This window comes from Meriones unguiculatus, chromosome 11, assembly GCF_030254825.1.
Source record: "Meriones unguiculatus strain TT.TT164.6M chromosome 11, Bangor_MerUng_6.1, whole genome shotgun sequence".
In the NCBI taxonomy this organism is placed as follows: Eukaryota; Metazoa; Chordata; class Mammalia; order Rodentia; family Muridae; genus Meriones; species Meriones unguiculatus.
The window spans coordinates 40,730,628-40,751,446 of NC_083359.1; the positions used below are offsets into that span (position 1 = coordinate 40,730,628).

Genomic DNA, 20,819 nt, shown 5'->3' on the forward strand with positions numbered 1-20,819 from the left:
ATGCTGGGACTGGAGAGATGGCTCAGCAGTAAAGAGCACAGGATGCTTTTCCTGAGGACCCAAGTTTAATTTTCGACACAGACATACATGCAGGCCAAACATCCATGCACATAATATAAAAAAAATAAAATGAAAAATCACCCCAAGCCTGATTTAGTGGTACATTCCTTTAATTCCAGTACTGTGGAGGTAAGAATCATGTTGGAGGGTAGCCTAGGTTACATAGAGAGACCCTAGAAAAAAGAAAAACTAATGCTAACCCCTTTTTCCTCTTTCACATGTATTATTATCTTTCAGTAGTTGTATATTCAAATTAGTTATTGAATATTGATCCAATGTGTTTTCAAGTTCTGTAAGTTTGTGCAAAGCTATCAAGATAGTTACTACACAAAATTATTATTATTAGTATTTTAAAAAGTTTTTTTTTTTGTGTATTTTATGTGAGTGCTCTATCTGCATGTACACCTACATGGCAGTAGGGGCTGTCAGATCACAGTATAGATGGTTGTGAACTACCATGTGGTTGCTGGGAATTGAACTCAGGACCTCTGGAAGAGCAAACAGTGCTCTTAACTGCTGAGTCATCTCTCCAGCCATTATCATTATCATTATAGTTTAAATTATATTTATTTTGGGCATACATGTTTGATTCTGGAACATGTGAAGGAGGAAGGAGAGAACAGATTCCACACAGTTGTCCTTTGATCTCCACACGTGTTTTGTGGTGTATCTCCCACTCCACCCCACACCACATAAATAAAAATTAAAAATAAGTAGAGCTGGGCATCAAGGTGCATGTCTTTAATCCGAGCAGGGAGGCAGAGGCAGGTAGATTCCTGTAGGTTCATGGACAGCCTGGTCTATACATGTTCATTTCCAGGACAGCCAGGGCTACAGAGAAACCATGTCTCAAAACTAAATGAGTAAGCTTTATTTTGAAATACTTAGAGTTACAATAAACACCCCACTCAGCTTGCCCAATGTGAATACCTTTCAAAACCACATTGTTAGCATAGGACAACACTACTGATAGAACTTAAGACATATTTGGGACTGTGTACTTTTCCCTATCATGTTTTTCTGTCGTAGATTACCATGTTACATTTAGCTGTCATGACACTTCCACTTCTCTGACCCTGTGACTTTCCACATTTTTCATGACCATTTGTTCTTTTTGGGGAGAATACTGCCCAGGTATTTCATAGAATGTCCCATAATTTGGATTTGTCTGATTTTTTTTCTTTCTTTTTTTAAAGTTTATTTGTTTATGTGAGTACTTTGTCTGCATGTATGCCTGCACACCAGAGGAGGGCATGAGATCCGCTATAGATGGTCATAAGCCACCTTGTGGTCGTTTGGAACTGAACTCAGGACCTTAGAAGAGCAGAGCACCCAGTGCTGTTAAACACTGAGCCATCTCTCCAGCCCCTTGCCTGATGTTTTCTTGTCGTGGTTATAAGGATCTCCACATGTGATCTATGTTATAGCCATAGAGATTGAGATGCCTCTTGAATCCTGTTGTGGTTCATGATGTCTGCATGACTGATGTTGTTAGATGAAGTTCATTGTACTTTACCAAAGTTAAGCCTGTGGTCCACGATGCTTTCAGTATATTTCATTTATTATAGATTTTTATTTTGGAAGAGACCTTTGTACTTATCCAGTCAAGTCCTTCTAGATGAAAGACCCTGGGGTTTTGGAGAGTTCCTGACTGAAGGTTGGAGCTGGCCTGGAATACAGACTTTCCATACAGCCACTGTCCACAGGCTCAGGCACTTCTAGGACATCCCAATAGTGGAGTTCTCCTTGACAGCTTGGTTTCTCTTTAAAGCCAGGCGTGGTGGCACATATATTTAAGACCAGCTCTCTGGAGGCAGAGGCAGGCCTTGAGTTTGAGGCCAGCCTGGTCTGTGTAGTGAGTTCCAGGACAGCCAGGGCTATGAAGAGAGACTCTGTCTCAAAAGACCAAAAAACAAAAAAAGTTTAAAGTTTGCTTATTTATTTTACTTCATGTGGGCGTGGGCATGTGTGTGCCACGGTACAGGTGTAGAGGTCAGAGGACAATTTCTGGGAATCTTTTCTTCTACCAAATGTGTCCCAGGAATTGAAGTCAACTAAAAAGTTAAAGTGCCTTTACCTGCTGACCTGTCAGACTTTATTTTTTTTTAAATCTGGGTGAGATTCTTGCCTTCTACTGCATTTGGAGATGGCACTTTATGCCGTACTACTTCTGCACACATCAAATCTTGCTGCTTTCTCAGCTGGGAGTCTGCATCATGGTTTTTATGATCTTTGTAGTATTTTAGCTTGAAATCTCAAATTTGTTTTCAGGTAAACTGTAGAACCATTTGTTGTATAAACCTTTGCCGTGAGTCACCTACAAATCTGAGGGCTGTTTAAGGTTTTTTATTAAAAAATGTTTCTAAAGCTAGGGCCAGACGGAAGGAGAGGAGGACACCCCCTCTCAGTGGACTCGGAAGGGGGCAGGGAGGAGATGAGGGAGGGAGGAGAAGATTGGGAGGGAAAGAGGGAGAGGGCTACAGCTGGGATACAAGTGAATGTATAAAATTAGTTAAAAATAAAAAAATATTAAAAAATATATATTTCTAAAGACAGTTTTGCTAAGTAGAACAGGTTAATGGATACCATTGTAGTCTAAGGTGGCTGTGAACATAAGACCCCCACCTCCAGCTCCTGAGTGCATGTGCCATCATATCCAACCTAAATGTTTGTTTTCAGATGTGCTCTGTTTTGTCCATGTTGGCTCTTAAACTCACTGTTCCGCTGCCTTAGTCTTCCAGTAGCCGGGATCACAGGCACTTGCCACTATGTACACACCTTTTTGTAGTTTTTTTAGGTTGAATCAAGAGTGGAATTTCTTCAAGTGCAGAACTCAGAAGATAGGCATGTCAGAAAAGTCAGGGCTTTGGGTATTTTTTTTTTTTTTTTTTGGCCTCGGTCTACAGCAGTGGCTCTCAGCCTTCCTAATGCTGTGACCCTTTAACACAGTTCCTCATGTGTGATGACCTTCAACTACAAAATTATTTTTGTTGCTACTTCGTAACTGTAATTTTGCTAGTTATGAATCTCAATGTAAATATCTGATGTGCAGGGTCTCTACTATGAAAGGGTTGTTTGACCCCCAAAGGGGTCATGACCCACAGGTTGAAAACTATTAATTGGTCTACAGCCTCCTCTACACATCAGTAGATGGTACGGAAATAGGAATTAGGGGCTGGGGTGATGGCACAGTCAGGAAAGTGCCTGCCACTCAAGCATGAGTACTTGAATTCTGATCTGTAGCACCCATGTAAAAGCCAGGTAAGCATGTGTGAACCCAGTGCTGGCAAGCTGGAGACAGGCCAGTCCCTGTAGCTCATTGGTAGCCAGCCTAGCCTGTTGGTGAGCTTCAGGTTTAGTGAGAGACTGTCTCAAAAAATGCTCTTGAGAAATGATGAGGAAGACACCTGATGACAACTTCTGGCTTCCATATATACCCACATGTACATACATGTACACAACACACACAAAATAAAGGTAGGATGAATAAGAAGGTAGACCAGCATTGCATATAATGAGGCGGCACTTTGAGGAAAGGGTGATATTGTTATCTGAGGCTTCTACCAACAGTGGCTGATAGGCAGAGGGCCAGAGGACTTCTGGTCTGTTGAAACCTGTGATTAGGTCCTCAAGAATTAGCTGCAAGAACGTGGAATCCCATGCTGTCTTTTTCTTCCTGTTGGTGCTGACAGCACTTCTGAGTTGGTAGAAACGTGTCATGCTTGTACAGAAAGATCTGTACATCTGTACATGTTGATCTGTTGATCAATGTTGAGAATGTTTTGAAATTCTCCTTTGAACTTAGCCATGCATAGTGGCAGAGAGCCTCTGTGTTTTGCTTGGTCACTATTGATTTCATTAAGAAGCTCTTTATTGGGCTGGAGAGATGGCTCAGAGGTTAAGAGCACTGGCTGCTCTTCCAGTGGTCATGAGTTCAGTTCCCAGCAACCACATAGTGGCTCTATAATGAGATCTGGTGCCCTCTTCTGGTGTGCAGGTGTTCATGCAGACAGAGCATTGTATACATAATAAATAAATAAAACTTAAAAATAAAAAGAAGCTCTTTATTTAGAATGTATAGCTAGGGAGGCCAGCAAGAAGATAGTTAGGGATAAAAGCTGAACTCTTGAGCCTGCTGGAGAGGAGATTCCTGCCCCATGGCCTTTGCTCACTTGGTGAGCAGTATTCTGGGGACTGGCTTTCTTATTTTCCTGTTTCAAGCAGAGAATAGCTTCCACATAAAACCAAAATTTTGACGTAATCCAGCATTTTCCTTTCAGGGTCTCTCAACTGTAATAGTCATATTGTTATGGTTGTATATTCATACATGGGAAATACTGGGTAAATACAGTGTCTTCAGGACTCTGGAACCTTCTGACAGGTCCCTCTTTAGCTCCAAGGAATCTTGCACCTTCCCTGGATGCTGTTGACATGGGTGATGGATAAGACATGCCTTGCTGGGGTTAAAGGACAGTGGGAGGGGAAAACACGGTATGAGTGAATAGAAGCAGTGTTAGTGCAGCGGTGACATGGCTGGAGGAGCTTAGAGACCTTAAGTTTGTCAGATCATAGCTTTCCTTGGAGGACAGTGGTTCAATAAGGTGAGTATCCTAGACGAATGCCTACACTACTGTGTGTGTGTGTGTGTGTGTTCTCTCCCCTTTCCACCCCCACACTATGCAGCCCTGGAGGAAGGTTCTTTCTGCAAGACAAATATTCATATGTAAGAGTTCATGTCAGCATTTGACTTGGAGTCCTGGAGGCGCAGGTTGTTCTTATAAGGAGCTGGGGCTAAAGCTGGAAGCTGATTATAAGGTACCAGGGGCAGAGCTCTAGTCTGGAAGGGAAGTATTCTCTGCCTGCATAAAGGCCCCGAAACATCATTCTGATTCTCAGACTAGATTGTGGGGAATCTAAAAAAACATTTGTTGAATGAATTTAATTCCCAAGGAAAGATTCATGTTCAAGTGATACATAATTTTGCGTTAGAAACACAATTATTCTTAGTTGTCAACTTTAATATGTTAAATTTATTTTAGCAAAACAAAAGAACTTATTGCTATTATTGTTTTTGGTTAAGAATAGGTTGTACTTAGTAAAGCTTGTAAATAGATTTTTTTTTCTTTCACATTTTTATCGGAGGGAATAGGGAAGGGGCCTCTGTTATCAGCAGGAGTATTCACAGGTTCTTCAGTCAGCCATTCCAGGTTTGGGCCCTGAGGTTCCTGGGGGTGGCTGGGCACATCAGTCATATTCCCATCATCTTGCACAGGTACTGGGTAGTTGTGAGGTATGGCCCAGTTGATCATGCCTGCATACTTGGTGTAGGGGCTGATCATGAGTATAGTTATAGCGAGGCCCCAGACAGAGAAGGACACCACTAGCACCGGCTCCTTTGCTCAGGCATTCTCGAGGAAGGTCAAGATTCTCCTGGCCATCTTGGTCTCAGTGGCCATAGATATTCAGTTTAAATTTTACCCAAGATTTTTTTTGGCAATAATTTTTGTAAAAGTTTATCTATATGACTGTTTGCCTGTATGTGTGTATGTTATCACATGTGTACCTGTTGCCTGCAGAGGCCAGAAGAGGGTTTGGATTCCCTGGAACCCATATGATTAGGAGCCACCGTGTCCATGTTGGGAACTGAATGTGGGCTCTCTGCAAGAGCAAGTGCTCTTTAATCCCTGATCTCTCCATGCCTTGAAATGGAATTTTAAGTTCATAGGTTGGGTTATCTTTAAGTATCATGCTATTTCCTTTATTGTTTATTTGGGTTGTTTGGTTTTTCGAGACTGGGTTTCTCTGTGTAGCTGTCCTGGACCCACTTTATAGACCAGGCTGGTCTGGAGCTTACAGAGAGCCTTATAACCCCCCCCCCCCCCGTGCTGGGATTAAAGGTGTACACCACATGCCTGGCTGTATCATGCTGTTTCTAATACAACTGGTTTCTTCCTGTCTTATACCAAATCTGCATTTGAAGCTACTAGTTCATTTATCTGTACTTTAGTAAATGTCCCTTAGTGTTTACTCATTACAAAAGAAATAAATGAACAAATGACTTGACTGAAAGAATTTGGAAGTCCAAAAGCTACCCCACTAAGACACCTGCTAAGGTTTTCTTTCTTTTTTTTTTCTTCTTCCGTAGTCTGTTCTGGTTGCTGCGCCATTTCCCCCCTCCCCCCAATCCTTTGCAGCTTTCAAGGTTAAGAGTTACAGTCAGTCCTTCCCTCAGAAGTCAGTGTTACCTCATTGGTGGATTCCTATTGTGTACCAGATGTGGTTTTGTCTTATTTTTCTCTAAAAGTTACACATACGATAAAAAAAAAAAATATATATATATATATATATATATATATATATATATATATGTGTGTGTGTGTGTGTACAGTGTTCTGCCTGCATGTATGCCTGCAGGTCAGAAGAGGGCACCAGATCTCATTATAGATGGGTATGAGCCACCATGTGGTTGCTGGGAATTGAATTCAGAACCTTTGGAAAGAACAGCTAGTGCTCTTAACCTCTGAGCCATCTCTTAAGCCACCCCCCCAAAAAAAAAAATCTTGTAGTGGCTGCATAATGCATTCACCCTCCCCCTTTCTTTTGAGGAAGGGCCTTACTATATAATAGCCCTTGGCTTGACTGCAACTCTCTATTTAGACCAGGCTAAACTCAGAGGTCTACCTGCCTCTGCCTCCTGAGTGTGGGATTAAAGGCATGGGCTATCATGATGGATCTGATTTTGTTTTTGTTTGTTTATTTAATACCTGAGAACCATCTTGGTCAGGAACAGCACTGTTTAGCTGGTCTCTATCTTTGGGTAGACTAGGCTGCCTCATCACAAGTTGTGGCTCCCCCTGAAAGCTAGGCCAGTTGTATCATCTTTCTATTTCGTCCTTGGCCCCATGCAAGGTCAGCTTGCTACCAGGTGCTTAGGAACTGTGAGGTGCTTTAAAAATGTGTGGCTCCACATTTATCAAAATAAGTCTCTATGTATCTGACGATTGGTCTCTTGAGGGTTAGTGAAGCTACTGTCTGCAGCTCTGGAAGACTCAAGATGTATGATATGTGACTTGCTTGAAGACAGAAGAAATTAACCTGCCATTAAAAAAAGATACATTTATTTATTTATTTACTTGTTTATTTGGTTTTTCAAGACAGGGTTTCTCTGTGTAGCCATGGCTGGGCTGGATCTCACTCTATAAACCAGGCTGGCCTTGAACTCACAGAGATCTGTCTGCCTCTGCCACCTAAGTGTGCCACCATTGCCCAGTGCTGTTTGTTTATTTATTCATTCCTTTAAATTTGTTTGTATTGTAGTGTATTTGGTTGTTCAAGTGTTTGTTATGTTTAGCAGTTTTGCGCTGCCTAATAGTTTGATGATTTCTTAAAACATTTAATGACAGAGCAATGTGTTGTGTTCTTTTATTGAGTCTGTTTTTGGTGGACATATGAGAGTAGTTTGCCTACATGTCTATATATTACACACCTGTCTGGTACTCCAAGAGGCCAGAAGAGAGCATCAGATTCCCTAGACCTGTATTTAGATGGTTGTGAGCAACTATGTGGGTGCTAGGAACCAAACCTGGAAAAGCTTCCACTGCTCTTAACTGGTGAGCCATCTCTCCATCCCCATGATCCTCTATATTTTTATCTCTTTAAAAATTAGCATCTTTCCATACGTGGTGGTGTATGCCTTTAATCTCAGCACTTAGAAAGCAACGACAGGAGGATCTCTCAGTTTGTGGCCAGCCTGGTCTACAGAGTGAGTTCCAGGACAGCCAGGGCTACACAGAGAAACCCTGCCATCATGTAGCCCACCCACCTGCCTGCTGCAAACAAAAAGTAAACAATAAAACCCCCTAAAGAATAGAAACATCAGCCTGCCTCACTGGCAACTTTACACCAATAACCACCTCAGATGATCCACAGCCACAGTATTGCCAAGTCACTGTGGTACTTCTACACCTAGAGTCTCCTACCTACTATGCCTTGGTTCTAGTGAACTGATAAAATCCAGTTTATTTGTAAACTTGATATTTTTCTGAGGATCTTTTGTCAGGTACAATGTGGATGCTGGGAATCAAACTGGGGTCCCCTGGGAGAGCTGCTAGTGATCTTAACTGTTGAGGCATCTGTCCAGCCTTGAGGCAGAGATGGTCTTTGGGTTTTTTTGATGAGATTTTTGCCATAGAGCCTTGGCTGGCCTGGAACTGTTTATGTAGACCAGGCTGGTCCTGGTTATCTGCTTCTGCCTCTGCCTTTCGAATGCTGAGATTAGTCAGAGGGTTTGTTGTTGTTGTTGTTGTTTGTCTTTGAAATGAAGTTTACTCAGGCTGAACTTCTGTGATGCCCAGGTTGAGCTGCTCAAACTGTTGGCGATCCTATTAAATCCTGGGGTCATAAATGGCACTATGCCCAGCCTCAGTGAACTAAGTGAATGAGGTGCTCTGACTTCAGAAAGAAGAGGCATAGTAGACTAGCTTTTTGTTTTAAATTTCTCCAGAAATTTAAATTCCAGAATTAGTTGAGTAACCAGAAACATTTGCTTACCAAAATTTTGGGTTACTGTGTGGGCAGCAAGGTGAAGGGGCTGTACCTCAAGGGGAAGACTCAGCCCCAGACCGGAATCCTCTGGGTTCTCTGGCTGTAGGGGCCTCTACAAGACCACAGGTTAGAAGAGACAGTAGGACTCTCCTTGGCATGTGTCCTCTGGGCAGTGTGTATCTTGCAGTGTGTGGTGACAATCTGAGAGAGCTGTATATGTAGCTTAATCCTCTACCTAAAAATGATACAAGATTTGCTGTTTCTAATAACAGCTATAGTACAATGAGCATGTAGGCTTTATACTTGGGGGCTTTTTTCTCAGGCATTTTATTTCACAGTTGATGCTTTAAAAGGTAATATTGCAAATATTATTGGTTTTTACTACAGAAGTAAAATCGGTTATTAAACTATAGTGATGGTTGGATGTTAGAACTGCGTTGAGGGGGGCACAATCATATTGATCTTGTAAATACCACCTGGCTGGGGAGAGTCCCTGAAAGGAGTTTGGTTGGTACACTATAGCCAAGACAGGAAGAAATTGAAAAATTCTACGAAAGCATTAGGTTGCAGTAGATGATGGCATCAGGCTCATATGAGTGGCACTTCTGGTCATCAGTGTCAGGAGCCAGGGTTGGTGCATGTTCATACGGGCCTAGCCAGTAGTTAGACTGCTATCAGAAGGTGCTTGGGTTCTTATGGATAATGGTATGTCTCATGTTTGCTTCTCCAGGATTCTTGAGGGTACCTGGAGTTACTCCAAAAGGGATTCTAGGGTGATAAGGTCCCAGTCTGTTGGAGGATGTTTTTGTGTACTGTGTATTCAAATGCCAATTTCTGTATCCAGAGATCTGGTTGTAGTCTGGACTTTAGTATTGTCATTATTATGAAGCATTGTCTTGGTATGATGTAAACATTGCTCTTTTGATTGGTTAAATAAAGAGTTGAATAGACAGTAGCTAGGCAGGAGAGGGTTCAGTGGGACTTCTGATCCCAGAGAGGGGTTGGTAGGTAGTGATCAGAGAGGGGCAGAAGTTGCCATGAGGATGTGGATGGAGGAAGGAACAGGCAGGATGAGACTAAAATGGCAGGTAACAAACAGGCTATGTGTCTGTCAGGCCAATTTTTTCAGGTTAGAATAGTTGAGTATCTGTCCAGCTATAGTGGACAATTATATAGTGCCTGAAGCTATTAATATATTTAAAAGGTCTCTGTGTCATTATGCAGAGCAAGGGTGGGTATTGAAGGCTCATTTTTACACCTGTCTGGTTCCGAGGTCCTCTGTCTGGAGTGCTTCTGTAGTGGCCATGCATGGACTGCTGAGTTGAGAGCTGTCTCTGTGTCCAGATCTTTACACTGGGAGGTCCTTCGTTGGAAGATAGACATCTTTTGAGCCTTTGTATTCCTTGAATGTTTGTTTAGATGTCACCATCCTAGTAAGAGCTGTTGCTACTTCTATATTGTCTGTATGAGTTTTTTCCTGCATGTGTATATGTGCACCACATGCATGTCTGGTGCAAATGGAGGGCAGAAGAAGGCATCAGATTGCCTGGAGTGATGTTATGAACCAAATCCCAGGTCCTCTGCAAGAGCAGCGAGTATTCTTAACTGCTGAACCATCCATCTCTTCATCCCCTAGTAAGAGCTTCTTGATTGTTTAGAAATGTACTATTTGCATCCAAATAGTACTGTCCTGTGTAGCTTCTTAGGGGTCGAGTTTTTGTTTTATTTTGTTATTATTCTATCAAAGTGTTACAGCAATGCAGAATAGATTTCAGGGACTTAGCAGATGGAGTTGTCTTAAGGGGCTTTGGATCTTTGGTGGCTGAAACTAGTTTAGAGTACTAGACTAGACTAGTACTCTAGTGTTTGTACTGGGAAGCTGGGATGTGAGACTGTTATCTACTGTTACTACAGAAATCTAGTGTTCATTATCATTTTCACTTTGGTGTTGATTTCAAAATGAAGTTTTGTTTTTTTCTTTCTGATATGTGGAGACTGCTTGTTATATTTAGATTTCAAACCTTCGAGGAAAGTAAAACTTATGTGAGACGTGTTTTGCTGTTACATATCACATTCTGAACACAACCATTGAATTACCGTCTTAAGTGGCTTCACTCTCCTTGGTTCCTTCTTTTACTTTGTCCAAACACTTGTCCAAACATGGTTTGCTCTGGCTTTTCCTGAACTCTCCATATCTTGTGTAGCCACTCCACTACTATAAATGGGCAGTTCTAGACCAAGAGTACATGTCTATCTGCTAGCATGGCCCCAGGGCCTTAGTTTGCGTCTTAGAGAAACTGATGAATGGATATGTTTGTGAAGTCATAGAAGAGCTTGGGGGAATGTGGCATACTAGGAGAAGTCATTTCTTGTCCAATGTTGTTTGCAGTGGAGTATGCTAATGATCCTGGCTCTTAAGTTTCCTGGGGCTGTGGAGTTGATGACATGCTGTGAGCTGTGCAAACAATGCAGTGCCTACTGAGAAAGGTGCCCAAGGGTGTAGGCAGCAGAATCCTGGGGCTCTAAGGTTGGAAGTAGATGGTGGTGTGTGCTAAATGTGCTGCTCTGTGGTGTGCTTCCTCACAGAGTGCCAGCCCTTGTTCCAGGGCCACCCACTGTAACTCTGCATCTCACTAATAGACCCTGCTTCTGACTTTGCCTGAGCCTCCTATTTCATGCCTATGAAACTAAAGCTTCAGAGCATTTTGTACCTGTCCATGACATGCTTATGCTTCAGACAGGTGTCAACAGCAGAAGCATCTAGTTTGTGTTGATTTTTACTGAAGTTGCTAAATATACCTTCAGAGAAAAGCCTTTTTCACTTTTGAACATTTTCTGTCATGGGGGAGGGCATGGTTTTACTATGTATCCCTGGCAGGCTTGGAAATTGCTACATAGACCAGGCTGGCCTTGAACTCACACAGAGATTTGCCTTGCCTACCTCTTCTTCCAAGCAGCTTTAAACTTAAATATATATGTTAATTAGGGGCTGGAGAAATGGCTCAGTGGGATAAGAAGCTTCCTGGCTGCTCTTGTAGAGGACCTGGGTTTGGTTTTTAGAACCCACATGGCTGCTCACAACATTTGTTACTCCAGTTCTGGGGGATCTGACACTCTCTTCTGATCACCACAGAACTGCATGCTTGTGGTATACAGGCATACATGCATACACATACACCCATACATATAAAAGTAATTTTTTTTAAATTAAGAATTTACTATTTTATGTATATGGGTGTTTTTCCTGCATATGTTTGTGTATCACATTTTGTGCCTGGTGCCAGTGGAAGCTAGAAGAGGGTGTCCTATCCCCTGGAATCCTAGGTATAGGTTGTTGTAAACTATCATGTGGGCACTGCAGATTGAACCAAAGTCCTCTGGTGGAGGCCCATTGTAAGAGCAATCAGACACAGAATCACATCTAAAGCCCAGTCATTCAAGAAGGACACAGATACGGCTAACACTACAAGTTCCATCTGAGAAACTCTGGCAGATATTCTCTCCCAGGGGCTTCAACTAGGGTAAAGATATTTTTTTTTTTTTTTAAACCTGGCAAGGACTAGATTTGGGTTGGTTCTCACATGTGGGAGAGGGTGTTACTGGTACCCAGAGGACAGAGGCAGTGACCCCATTAAACATCTTAGAAAGAAGAGAATATCCCTACAACAAAGACAGAGCAGGCCCCAAAGCCAACAATTACTGTTAATTCTTCAGTGGCTTGTAGCTCCTCTGGAGCTTGACACTGTATGCCCACCTCTCAGAGCAGGATTAGGGATCCCTGGAGGCAGAGAGGGTACAACAGAGGGTGAAGCACACTTGGCAAAGCTGCCACGAGGCTAAATGTCTGTACAGGAGTATCTTCCTGCCAAGCAGTGGGCCTGCCATCTCCTTTTCAGCTGTGACTCTCCAGCAGTAAGTTTAGCAAGAAGTTCAGGCCTATGGGTGAGGAAGTGCCACCTAGGCACTATTCCTCACTTTCTGGTACAGCTTCTTTTGGACTCCTGGCTGGAACTCTGCTTGACCATGCGGTATCCAAATGCCAGTCTTTGACATTTCACTTTCTGTAAGATTATGCCCAATATTTCTCTGATTTAAGTTTTTGTTTATTACTGATGGACTGGACTGTTGGCACAAAGCTGCGCAGAAGCACTTAAGAACTTGTATCTAGCTGCTATGAAAAACACCCTGTTTCCCTATGGCATAGCAAGTCACCCCAGAATACAGATGAGACAAGTCAGAAACCTGAATGAAAGAAGTCTGGCTGAGCCCAGTTTTAGTCCATATACTTCCCAGAACCTATCACAGAGAAGGACTTCAACCCAAGTCTTTTAATATTACTCAAGCCTAAAATAAAATTTCTTTGAAAAGTTCAAAGCAGGGCTGGAGATAAGGCTTAGCTTAGCAGTTAAGACCAGCCATTTTTTTCCACAGCAAAATATAGCATCTGGTCAGCCAAGTATTTGTGGACTAGACATGTGCACTTTTCTTGGGAAAGTCACTTTGATGGCACATCGGAGCTCACCATGTGTATTTGGGGTGAGGCTTGATGTCTTTTGCATTGGTCCATATCAAAGATACATCAGATGCTATATTCTGCAGTGAAAAATGGCTTCTCAGGAATGTCCTATATGTGGGTTTCTTGCCTTTTTTGAGTTGCACTCTTGACACCTCCTCCTAATAAACAGTATTAGTGTAAGAAACACACACTTCTTGTCCTTCGGATGTCAGTTCCTGTTCCCTCCTAATCTCTCACATACTTGCTTAGGTGACTGGGTGTTTTCTATGGTCTCATGTGTGGATGGATGTTACAAAGGAAGTTGTCAGGGTTTATACCCATTGATGTTCTGCCTTTATCTGAGTCTATTCTGCCTGATAATTTTGGAGTCTGCAGGAAGAGGTTGAGCTTTGTCAAGTGAGTCTGTGATTTCTAATGAGCCCCACTCTGGCTAGCAGCTGCATAGGGGACAAGAGCCTTTGGCCACACTGTTTTAGGTAAATGCTTGGATAAGGGGTCAGTAGAATCTAGTTTAAGTTCAGGCTCATCTTGGGACATAGTGCTCTTCTGTGAGTTTCTGTTCTGGAGGCCTTTATTGTAACCAAGGAAACTACTCAGATGGTAAAGAAAAGAAGGTTTTCTAGATATGTGCCTAAAAACCACAGGCCCACACACATATCCACTTCAGTGGTTTGTCTTCCAGGGGCTCTCCAAGGGCCGGAACTGTAAAATTAGCAATCAAGAAGTGTGAGCTGATGATAGCTTTTATAGTCTTTATTGTTGTGTCCCTCAAAGGCTGTTTGATATGAAGGTCATCGTCCCAAAATAACCAGTTTGATGGGGGACTGTCAGACCCAGTTCTTTGACCTCTTGCCCTTTTTCCAGGAGAATAGCTGCAGTCTGTGGTAATTTCTATGTAGCCATTGTGGCTGGTTCTTTGAAACTCCTCATTCTTGCATGTCACTTAGCACCTTGTGGAGCTTGGGTCCTGAATACTGTGAGGGAGCAGTGTTGCCCCTGTTTGGGCTTCTGGGTGGGCTGGGGTGTAATTCAGTGCTAGAGAGTGCTTACCTAGCATGTGAGGCCATGGATTTGGTCTCGAGTTTCCTTGGCTCCTTTTTGGATTTTTTTTATTTATTTATTTTTTTTGAGACAGGATGTCTCAGGTGTAGCCTTGGCTGTCCTGGACTGCTTTGTAGACCAGGCTGGCCTCAAACTCATGCCTATCTCTGCTTTCCTGAGCACTGGAATTAAAGTCCTGCGTCATCACCCCCAGCCACAATCTATTTCTTAAGAATTTATATATCTTAGGTCAGGTGTGGTGGTGCACACCGTTAATCCCAGTACTTAGGAAGCAGAGGCAGGTGGATCTCAGAGTTTGAAGCCACCTTGGTCTACACGGAGAGTTCTAAGACAGCCAGGGCTATATAGACTTTGTCTCTGAAAGAGAGAGACAGAGACAGAGATAGAGAGACGAGGGGAGGGATATAAGGAAGGAGGGAGAGAAGATTATGATTGTCTTGCCTGTGTGGTGGTTCATATCTATAATCCTCTGTGGGATTAGGAGTTCGAGGCCATCCTGGGCTACTAAAATCCTATCTCAAAACATCAAAAGCTTATATCTGAAATTTCCCATAGCACACTGACCTTTTGAGACAGAATCTCATTATGCAGACCAGGCTGATCTCAAACTCAGAGAAATCTCTGTGTCCTGGATGCTAGGATTAAAGGTGTGTATCACCATGACTGGCTAGCTATAGCTTCTTGAGCATGTGGAATTTCACCACAGAAAAACCACTTGCCTCCTTTTTTATCACCAACAAAGCTTGGAATCATTAGGTTCGAGTTATATTTACTTAATTTGGTTTTTGTTATTCTATTAAAATGTAACAAATAATAGGCTGTAATGCAATGGCCTGTTTTGTCATTGTCATCGTTCTCTTCTATAGTCTATTTTTATTCAACTAGTTCTGCCTTCTCTTACACACATATTTCACCTAACACACACACACACACACGCACGCACGCACGCACGCACGCACGCACACGCACACACACGCACACACACGCACACACACACACACACACACACACGCACACACGTGCACACACATGTGTTGGGGATCTGCATGCTAGACAAGCATTCTACCACCCACCTACTCTCCCAGTCTTTATTTCATTTAAATAAAAGTTATTTCCAGAAGGGCACAGATGGTTCTAATACAACCTTAACCAGCTCGTCCAGTTGCATAACCATGCTTCTATACTTTTATATCTATTTCTAAGGGCTGCAGCGTGTTCCACCAAGTGTGCCCACCCTGGCTTACCTATCACTTCTCTTGAGCATCTAAGCAATTTTTTGCTTTTGCTATAATATCTAATGCTATATTAGATGTTAATTTTTTTTTGCCTAGTGGTGCTGGGCATGGGACCAGGGCCTTGTTTCTTGTAGTGTTTTACCATAGAGCCGTACCCCTGGCCCCTATATTTTTCTTTTGTGATTCTTTTGAAATACTGTTAACTCATTTTCTTAGGTTGAATTTGTAAGATGGAAAGAGTAATTATGTCCAAGATTTTTTAAACATTATTTTTTATTTTTTTGTATGTAGGTGTTACTGTGTGAGGGTGTGTTTGTGCCATCAGTGGGTATATATGAGGTGGCCAGAGGACAATCTCAAGTGTCAGTATTCATTTTACACCTTGCTTGAAGTAGGGTTTCATTGTTTGCTGCTGTGCTACACACTCAAGGCTAGCTAGTCTAAGGGTTTCTGGAGAATTCTCCTGTCACTACCTCCCATTCTTCCATAGAAATGCTGTAATTATAGACACAATGGTAAGCATTTGGTTTTTACCTTGGCTCCAAGAATATAAACTTAGATCATCAGACTTGAACAGCACAAACTTTTACCCATTAAGCCATGAACCCTTGTCTAACGGGTTTGTTTATGGAAATATTTGGTTAGCATTGTTGTGATCCTTTTTATTCCACTTACTATTCATTTGCTGGAGATCTCACTGAGACTTTGAATACTGTTCAGCATACAAAGTAAAAACTTAATTCCCTTTTGAGAATCTTACTTAGATCCTTATTACAGTCATGTGGTCATATTTCATTGGTAACGTGTTTGCTTAGCTCCTTCATATTTTTACACTTTGCCTGGCGTGATAGTAGCGTCAAGAGAGCCACCTGAAAAAACTGTTTTCTTCTGCCATAGAGCAGGTACAGGATTTACGGATGGTGGTTGCTTAGCTAGAACCCTTGGGAGTGTGCTGCTGCCCTGTGCTCCGAGAAGGCTCCCTCAGGAGCCCAGGCTCACATGCTGTAAAGGAGGGTAGCCACGATACCCTCCTGTGGTACCATCTGCTCTCCTCTCTCTACCTGGGTAGTCATCATGTTCAGGTCACAAGGTGTTCTCCCTAGATTTGTTAAGCATTTTGCAATCTGAAGATGAGCATCTCCTTTAGTTCTTCTAGGTGGCTGAGCTTTCCTTAGCTCATTCTTGGATACTGTGTGCCCACCTGTCTGTCCTGCTGTTTTCAGATCCCTGGCTTCTTTATGGTTCTGTGTTTCTGACCCTGTTTATCTAGGACACAATTATCCTTGTATGTCCTGATTAACTCATGCACAGACATACTGTCTTGTTTACATAGACTAGTCTATTTAGCCCATAGATTTATATTGTTAAGCTTTAGGAAAAAAAAAAAGTAGTGGCACATGCCTTTAAGCCAGCACTTAGAAGGCAGAGAGGCAGGTGGATCTCTGAGTTCAAGGCCAGCTTGGTTTACAAAGTTGAGTCCAGGTCAGCCTAGGCTACACAGAGAAACCTTGTCTCAAAAAACTAAAAAACTTAAAAAAAAAAAGGAAACAATCCACCTTTTTAGATTGTGGACTCCTGGCCTTTTCAGCAGACTTTTTCTGAGAGGTCTGCTTTTAGGTTTTGAATGGGTCACCTTTTGGACAGTGGCAACCCTGGTATGCTCTGTGTTTTATAGAACAGGTGGGTAGTTTCAGGACCTGACTTCATCAAGTTGTGTACTTTTAAATTTTCTTTTAGGTATGTTGGGATTTGAACCTAGGTCCTTATGCATGCTAGGCAAGTACTCTAGAACTGAAGTTTGCTGGAGTTCTTGAGTGAGGATTTAGAGACTAGTACCTGAGTAACTTGGGTATACGGAATTCATTTTATTTTAATTAATTAATTAATTGATTTATTTTGTTTTTCAAGATAGGACAGGGTTTCTCTGCCCTAGCTGTCCTGGAACTCCTTCTGTAGACCAGGTTGGCCTCAAACTCAGAGATCCACCTGCACCTGTCTCCTGAGCGCTGGGGTTAAAGGTGTGCTCGATTTGTCAATGCCCAGCCTGAGTTCATTTTATGATGGCGTGTGTGTGTGTGGGGGGGGGAGGTGTGTGTGGTATGTGTGCTCAGACAGTGCAGTTTACCCTTTTCTTCTAGCTTTTAGTTGGTTAGCTTGCTTATGTATGTAGGAAGGTAGGTAGGCATGTAATGGCAGGGTCTTATTAACTTGGGTCTTGACAATTATACTAAAGATGGCTGGCCACTTAGCACCCCAGGAATTGCTTATCTCTACTTTTCCAGTGCTGGGATTATAAAAGTGGACTATCAGGCTTGGCTTTTTCTTGTTTTTATTGATTTTTTTTTTTTTTTTTTTTTTTGTGGGGAGAGTTGGGTACTAGTTACTGAACCAGGGCCTTATGCATGCTAGGCATCTGCTTTATGACTGAGCTATATCCCCAGCCTACATTTGTTTTAAGCCTGTAGAATGAATTTAGGTCCTAGGCTTACAAATCAAATAGTTTACTGACTGAGCTATATCTCCCAGTCTTTTATAGTCAGGACAATGTCACCACTATGAGAGCATGCCAAGGGCAGAGCTGAAGAACAGGCTTTTATGGATGGGTACAATTTTTACATACTGCCTGTTTAGCTCTGAACACTCAATTCCTTTCTCAGCACCTCTTTCCCACCCTATCCCACCTCCTTTTTTTTGGTGCAAAGCCTGTGTAGCCCAGGCTGGCATAGAAGCCACAATTCTTCTGTGCGCTAAGGTTTGGATGTGCACTACCACACCTGGCTTATGCTTATATCTGATTCTTTTCATTTTTCCTATTTCTAACTCATTGACAATTGTTCTATAATCATTTTTCTGACAGCTGCTAAATTGCTTTCCAAAAGAATTAACACCAGCTTTGGGTGCCAGCCATAATTGTATGAATATCCTTGCTTTATCATAAGTCTTGCCAGCATTGGGTGTCTTTGTATAAAGTAAACATACTTCAGAATTACAAATGCACAATGTTATGTCTGCTTTCTTTAGCTTGGCTTTGTGAAATGGTTGGAGTAGTGCTAAGGGAGATGTTAGAATATGCTTGAATGATTTTGGCTTCAGTGGACACCCAGAGTCAGATGTACTGTCCTACCTTGAGCAGTATCATAATAAAGTGCTTGTACTTGGTTCATTTGTTCAGGATAGCTGAGCCACTTGACTCTTTTATCTGTTTGCTCTGTGTCTGCAGTATGACGCTGTTCCCATTCAGTCCAGTGTGGTGCTATGTTCCTGCCCGTCCCCATCAATGGTGAGGTCCCAGACTGAGTCCAGCTCGGCCCCTGGCATTCCTAGTGGTGTTAGCAGGCAGGGACCCACTATGGACAGCACCACAGCCGAAGCCCGACCAAGCACCAACCCCTTGCAGCAGCATCCTGCCCAGCTGCCACCACAGCCTCGAAAGAAACGGCCTGAAGACTTCAAGTTTGGGAAAATTCTTGGGGAGGGCTCCTTTTCTACAGTGAGTATGTGCCTCTGCTGTTGTTGCTTATTGAACACAGGGTTCTCTTGGGATCACTGACTACGGAGAACACCTGACCAGGCATTGTTCTCCTTAGGAGGTGGTTTCATGCCCATGGTTGTTTCCTGCTGTGAGTGCCTTTAGAGTCTTGAAGGGAGTGAGCTCCCTCAGCAGACAACCTGAAGAGAGCATGGTTAAACTGGATTTGTCTGTTTTGGCCCATACCTTTACTCCCTATGCTCAGGAGGCTGAGGCAGAGGAGTTTAACCTGGAAGTTTCAAGGCCTACTTGGCAAGGTATTAAATACCTGGCTCAAAAACAAACAAAAGCATCTGTTGATTTATGCTGCTTTAAAACCACAGTTAACCCAACATGGGTAGGTATGCTCTGAGTCTTCCTGTCTTACTGGACAGGCCATAGGAAGCTTTTAATTCCTTAAATTGAAAGTTAGTATCAGAGTTTGTATCTCTTTGGGGACTTTTGGTAACATTCAGTGACTTCTGTTGTTGTTGATGGTTTTTTGTTTTTGTTTTTGGTTGCTTTAGCACTTAAACTATGGCACTTTAAGTATTTGCTGGAGAGTTAGTTGGCCTTCAAAATTTTTGTTCTAACTCCCAGGACAAGTGTGTATTGCTCCAGAATGGCCAAGAGTCCACTTTCAATTTCAAACAGCCTCAATGAAAGAGATTTCTGTGCTGCATCTGCAGTCTGAAACAGGCACTCCAGGGTAGTTGCAGAGGGTCTTAACTTTTGGAGTGTTTCCAAACAACTAGCCTTCCTTACAGTGAAGAATCCATATGAGGAGTTTGCTTTCTCTTGTCTTTTTTTTTGAGACAGAGTCTCACTACCTAGCCCTAAGTAGTTCAGAGCTTACTATGTCACTCAGGCTGGCCTTGAACTCACTGAGACCTGTCTGCCTGTTTCCTCAGGGCACCCATTAAAGATGAGTGCCACCATGACTAGCTGGAATTTTTTTCTTATTTTTTATATTTATGAAAGATTCTAAAAAACAAAGAACATAAAAAATATAGCTTACTTACATCCCTGACATCTTAAATTAACTTTGGTGGCTCTTACATTGTAAGGTTTAGGTCTTAATTAGCAACTCTGTTGAAGTAACTTTGTTTATAGAAGGGTTGTGGCCTTATGAGAAGCCTCCAACCATGAAGATCACTCCCTGTGCCTCTGGTACGCACCACGCCTTGTAGGAAGAGGAAACTGCTTGAGATCCGTGGGTGTTGCTTTCAGCTGCTTATGATATTCTAGTGAAGTTCTCCTTTTTCACAGTTTACTCCTTTATATTTAATCTTCACAAGGAAGTAAATTAGGCACCATCCTTTCTGGGTGGCATAGTCATCCGTGTTCACTGCCATTTTGAACTCGGGCCATGAGGTACCTGGGAAAGCACTGCAAGCTGGAGTCTCCTTCCAGGCTTTTTGGAATCTGCAGCCCTGGATCTCAAACTAGGTGTTACAGTGATTTGTGTCTCTTCCTGAAATAGTGAACACTGAAATTAGATTTCCAGGGGAGGAGTAAAGGACATACAGTTACCAGATTCAGCAGAATATTCACTTGGCAGAGCCTGAATCTGATGCTAGAGGACAGGCTCCCAAGTACTCTTTAACATCCAAGATAGTAATGACATTACCCTGGTGACATGGAGCAACACGTCCCATGCAAGTCTCTGGAAAACTCTGTTCTGTGGGAAACCTGCTTATGAAATGCTAAGTTTAGAAATCTTATCACAAGCTGGGCATGATGGCACATGCCTTTAATCTTAGCACGCTGGGAGGCTAAAACAGGTGGATCTTTGAGTTCAAGGCCAGTGTGGTTTACACAGTGAGCTCTAGGCCAAGCCAGCCAAGGTTATATAATGAGACCCTGTCTCAAAACGCGCGCACACACACCCCTC

General features: G+C 42.5%; 1 protein-coding gene across 1 annotated transcript in view; it reads left to right on the forward strand.

The window, feature by feature from the left end:
- Nucleotides 1-20,819, forward strand: part of Pdpk1 (3-phosphoinositide dependent protein kinase 1) — a 68,490-nt gene that overhangs the window by 10,893 nt on the left and 36,778 nt on the right. The window contains exon 2 of the mRNA XM_021644715.2: nt 18,638-18,907. Coding sequence (XP_021500390.1) covers nt 18,638-18,907 — 270 coding nt within the window. The remainder of the gene's footprint in view (nt 1-18,637; nt 18,908-20,819) is intronic.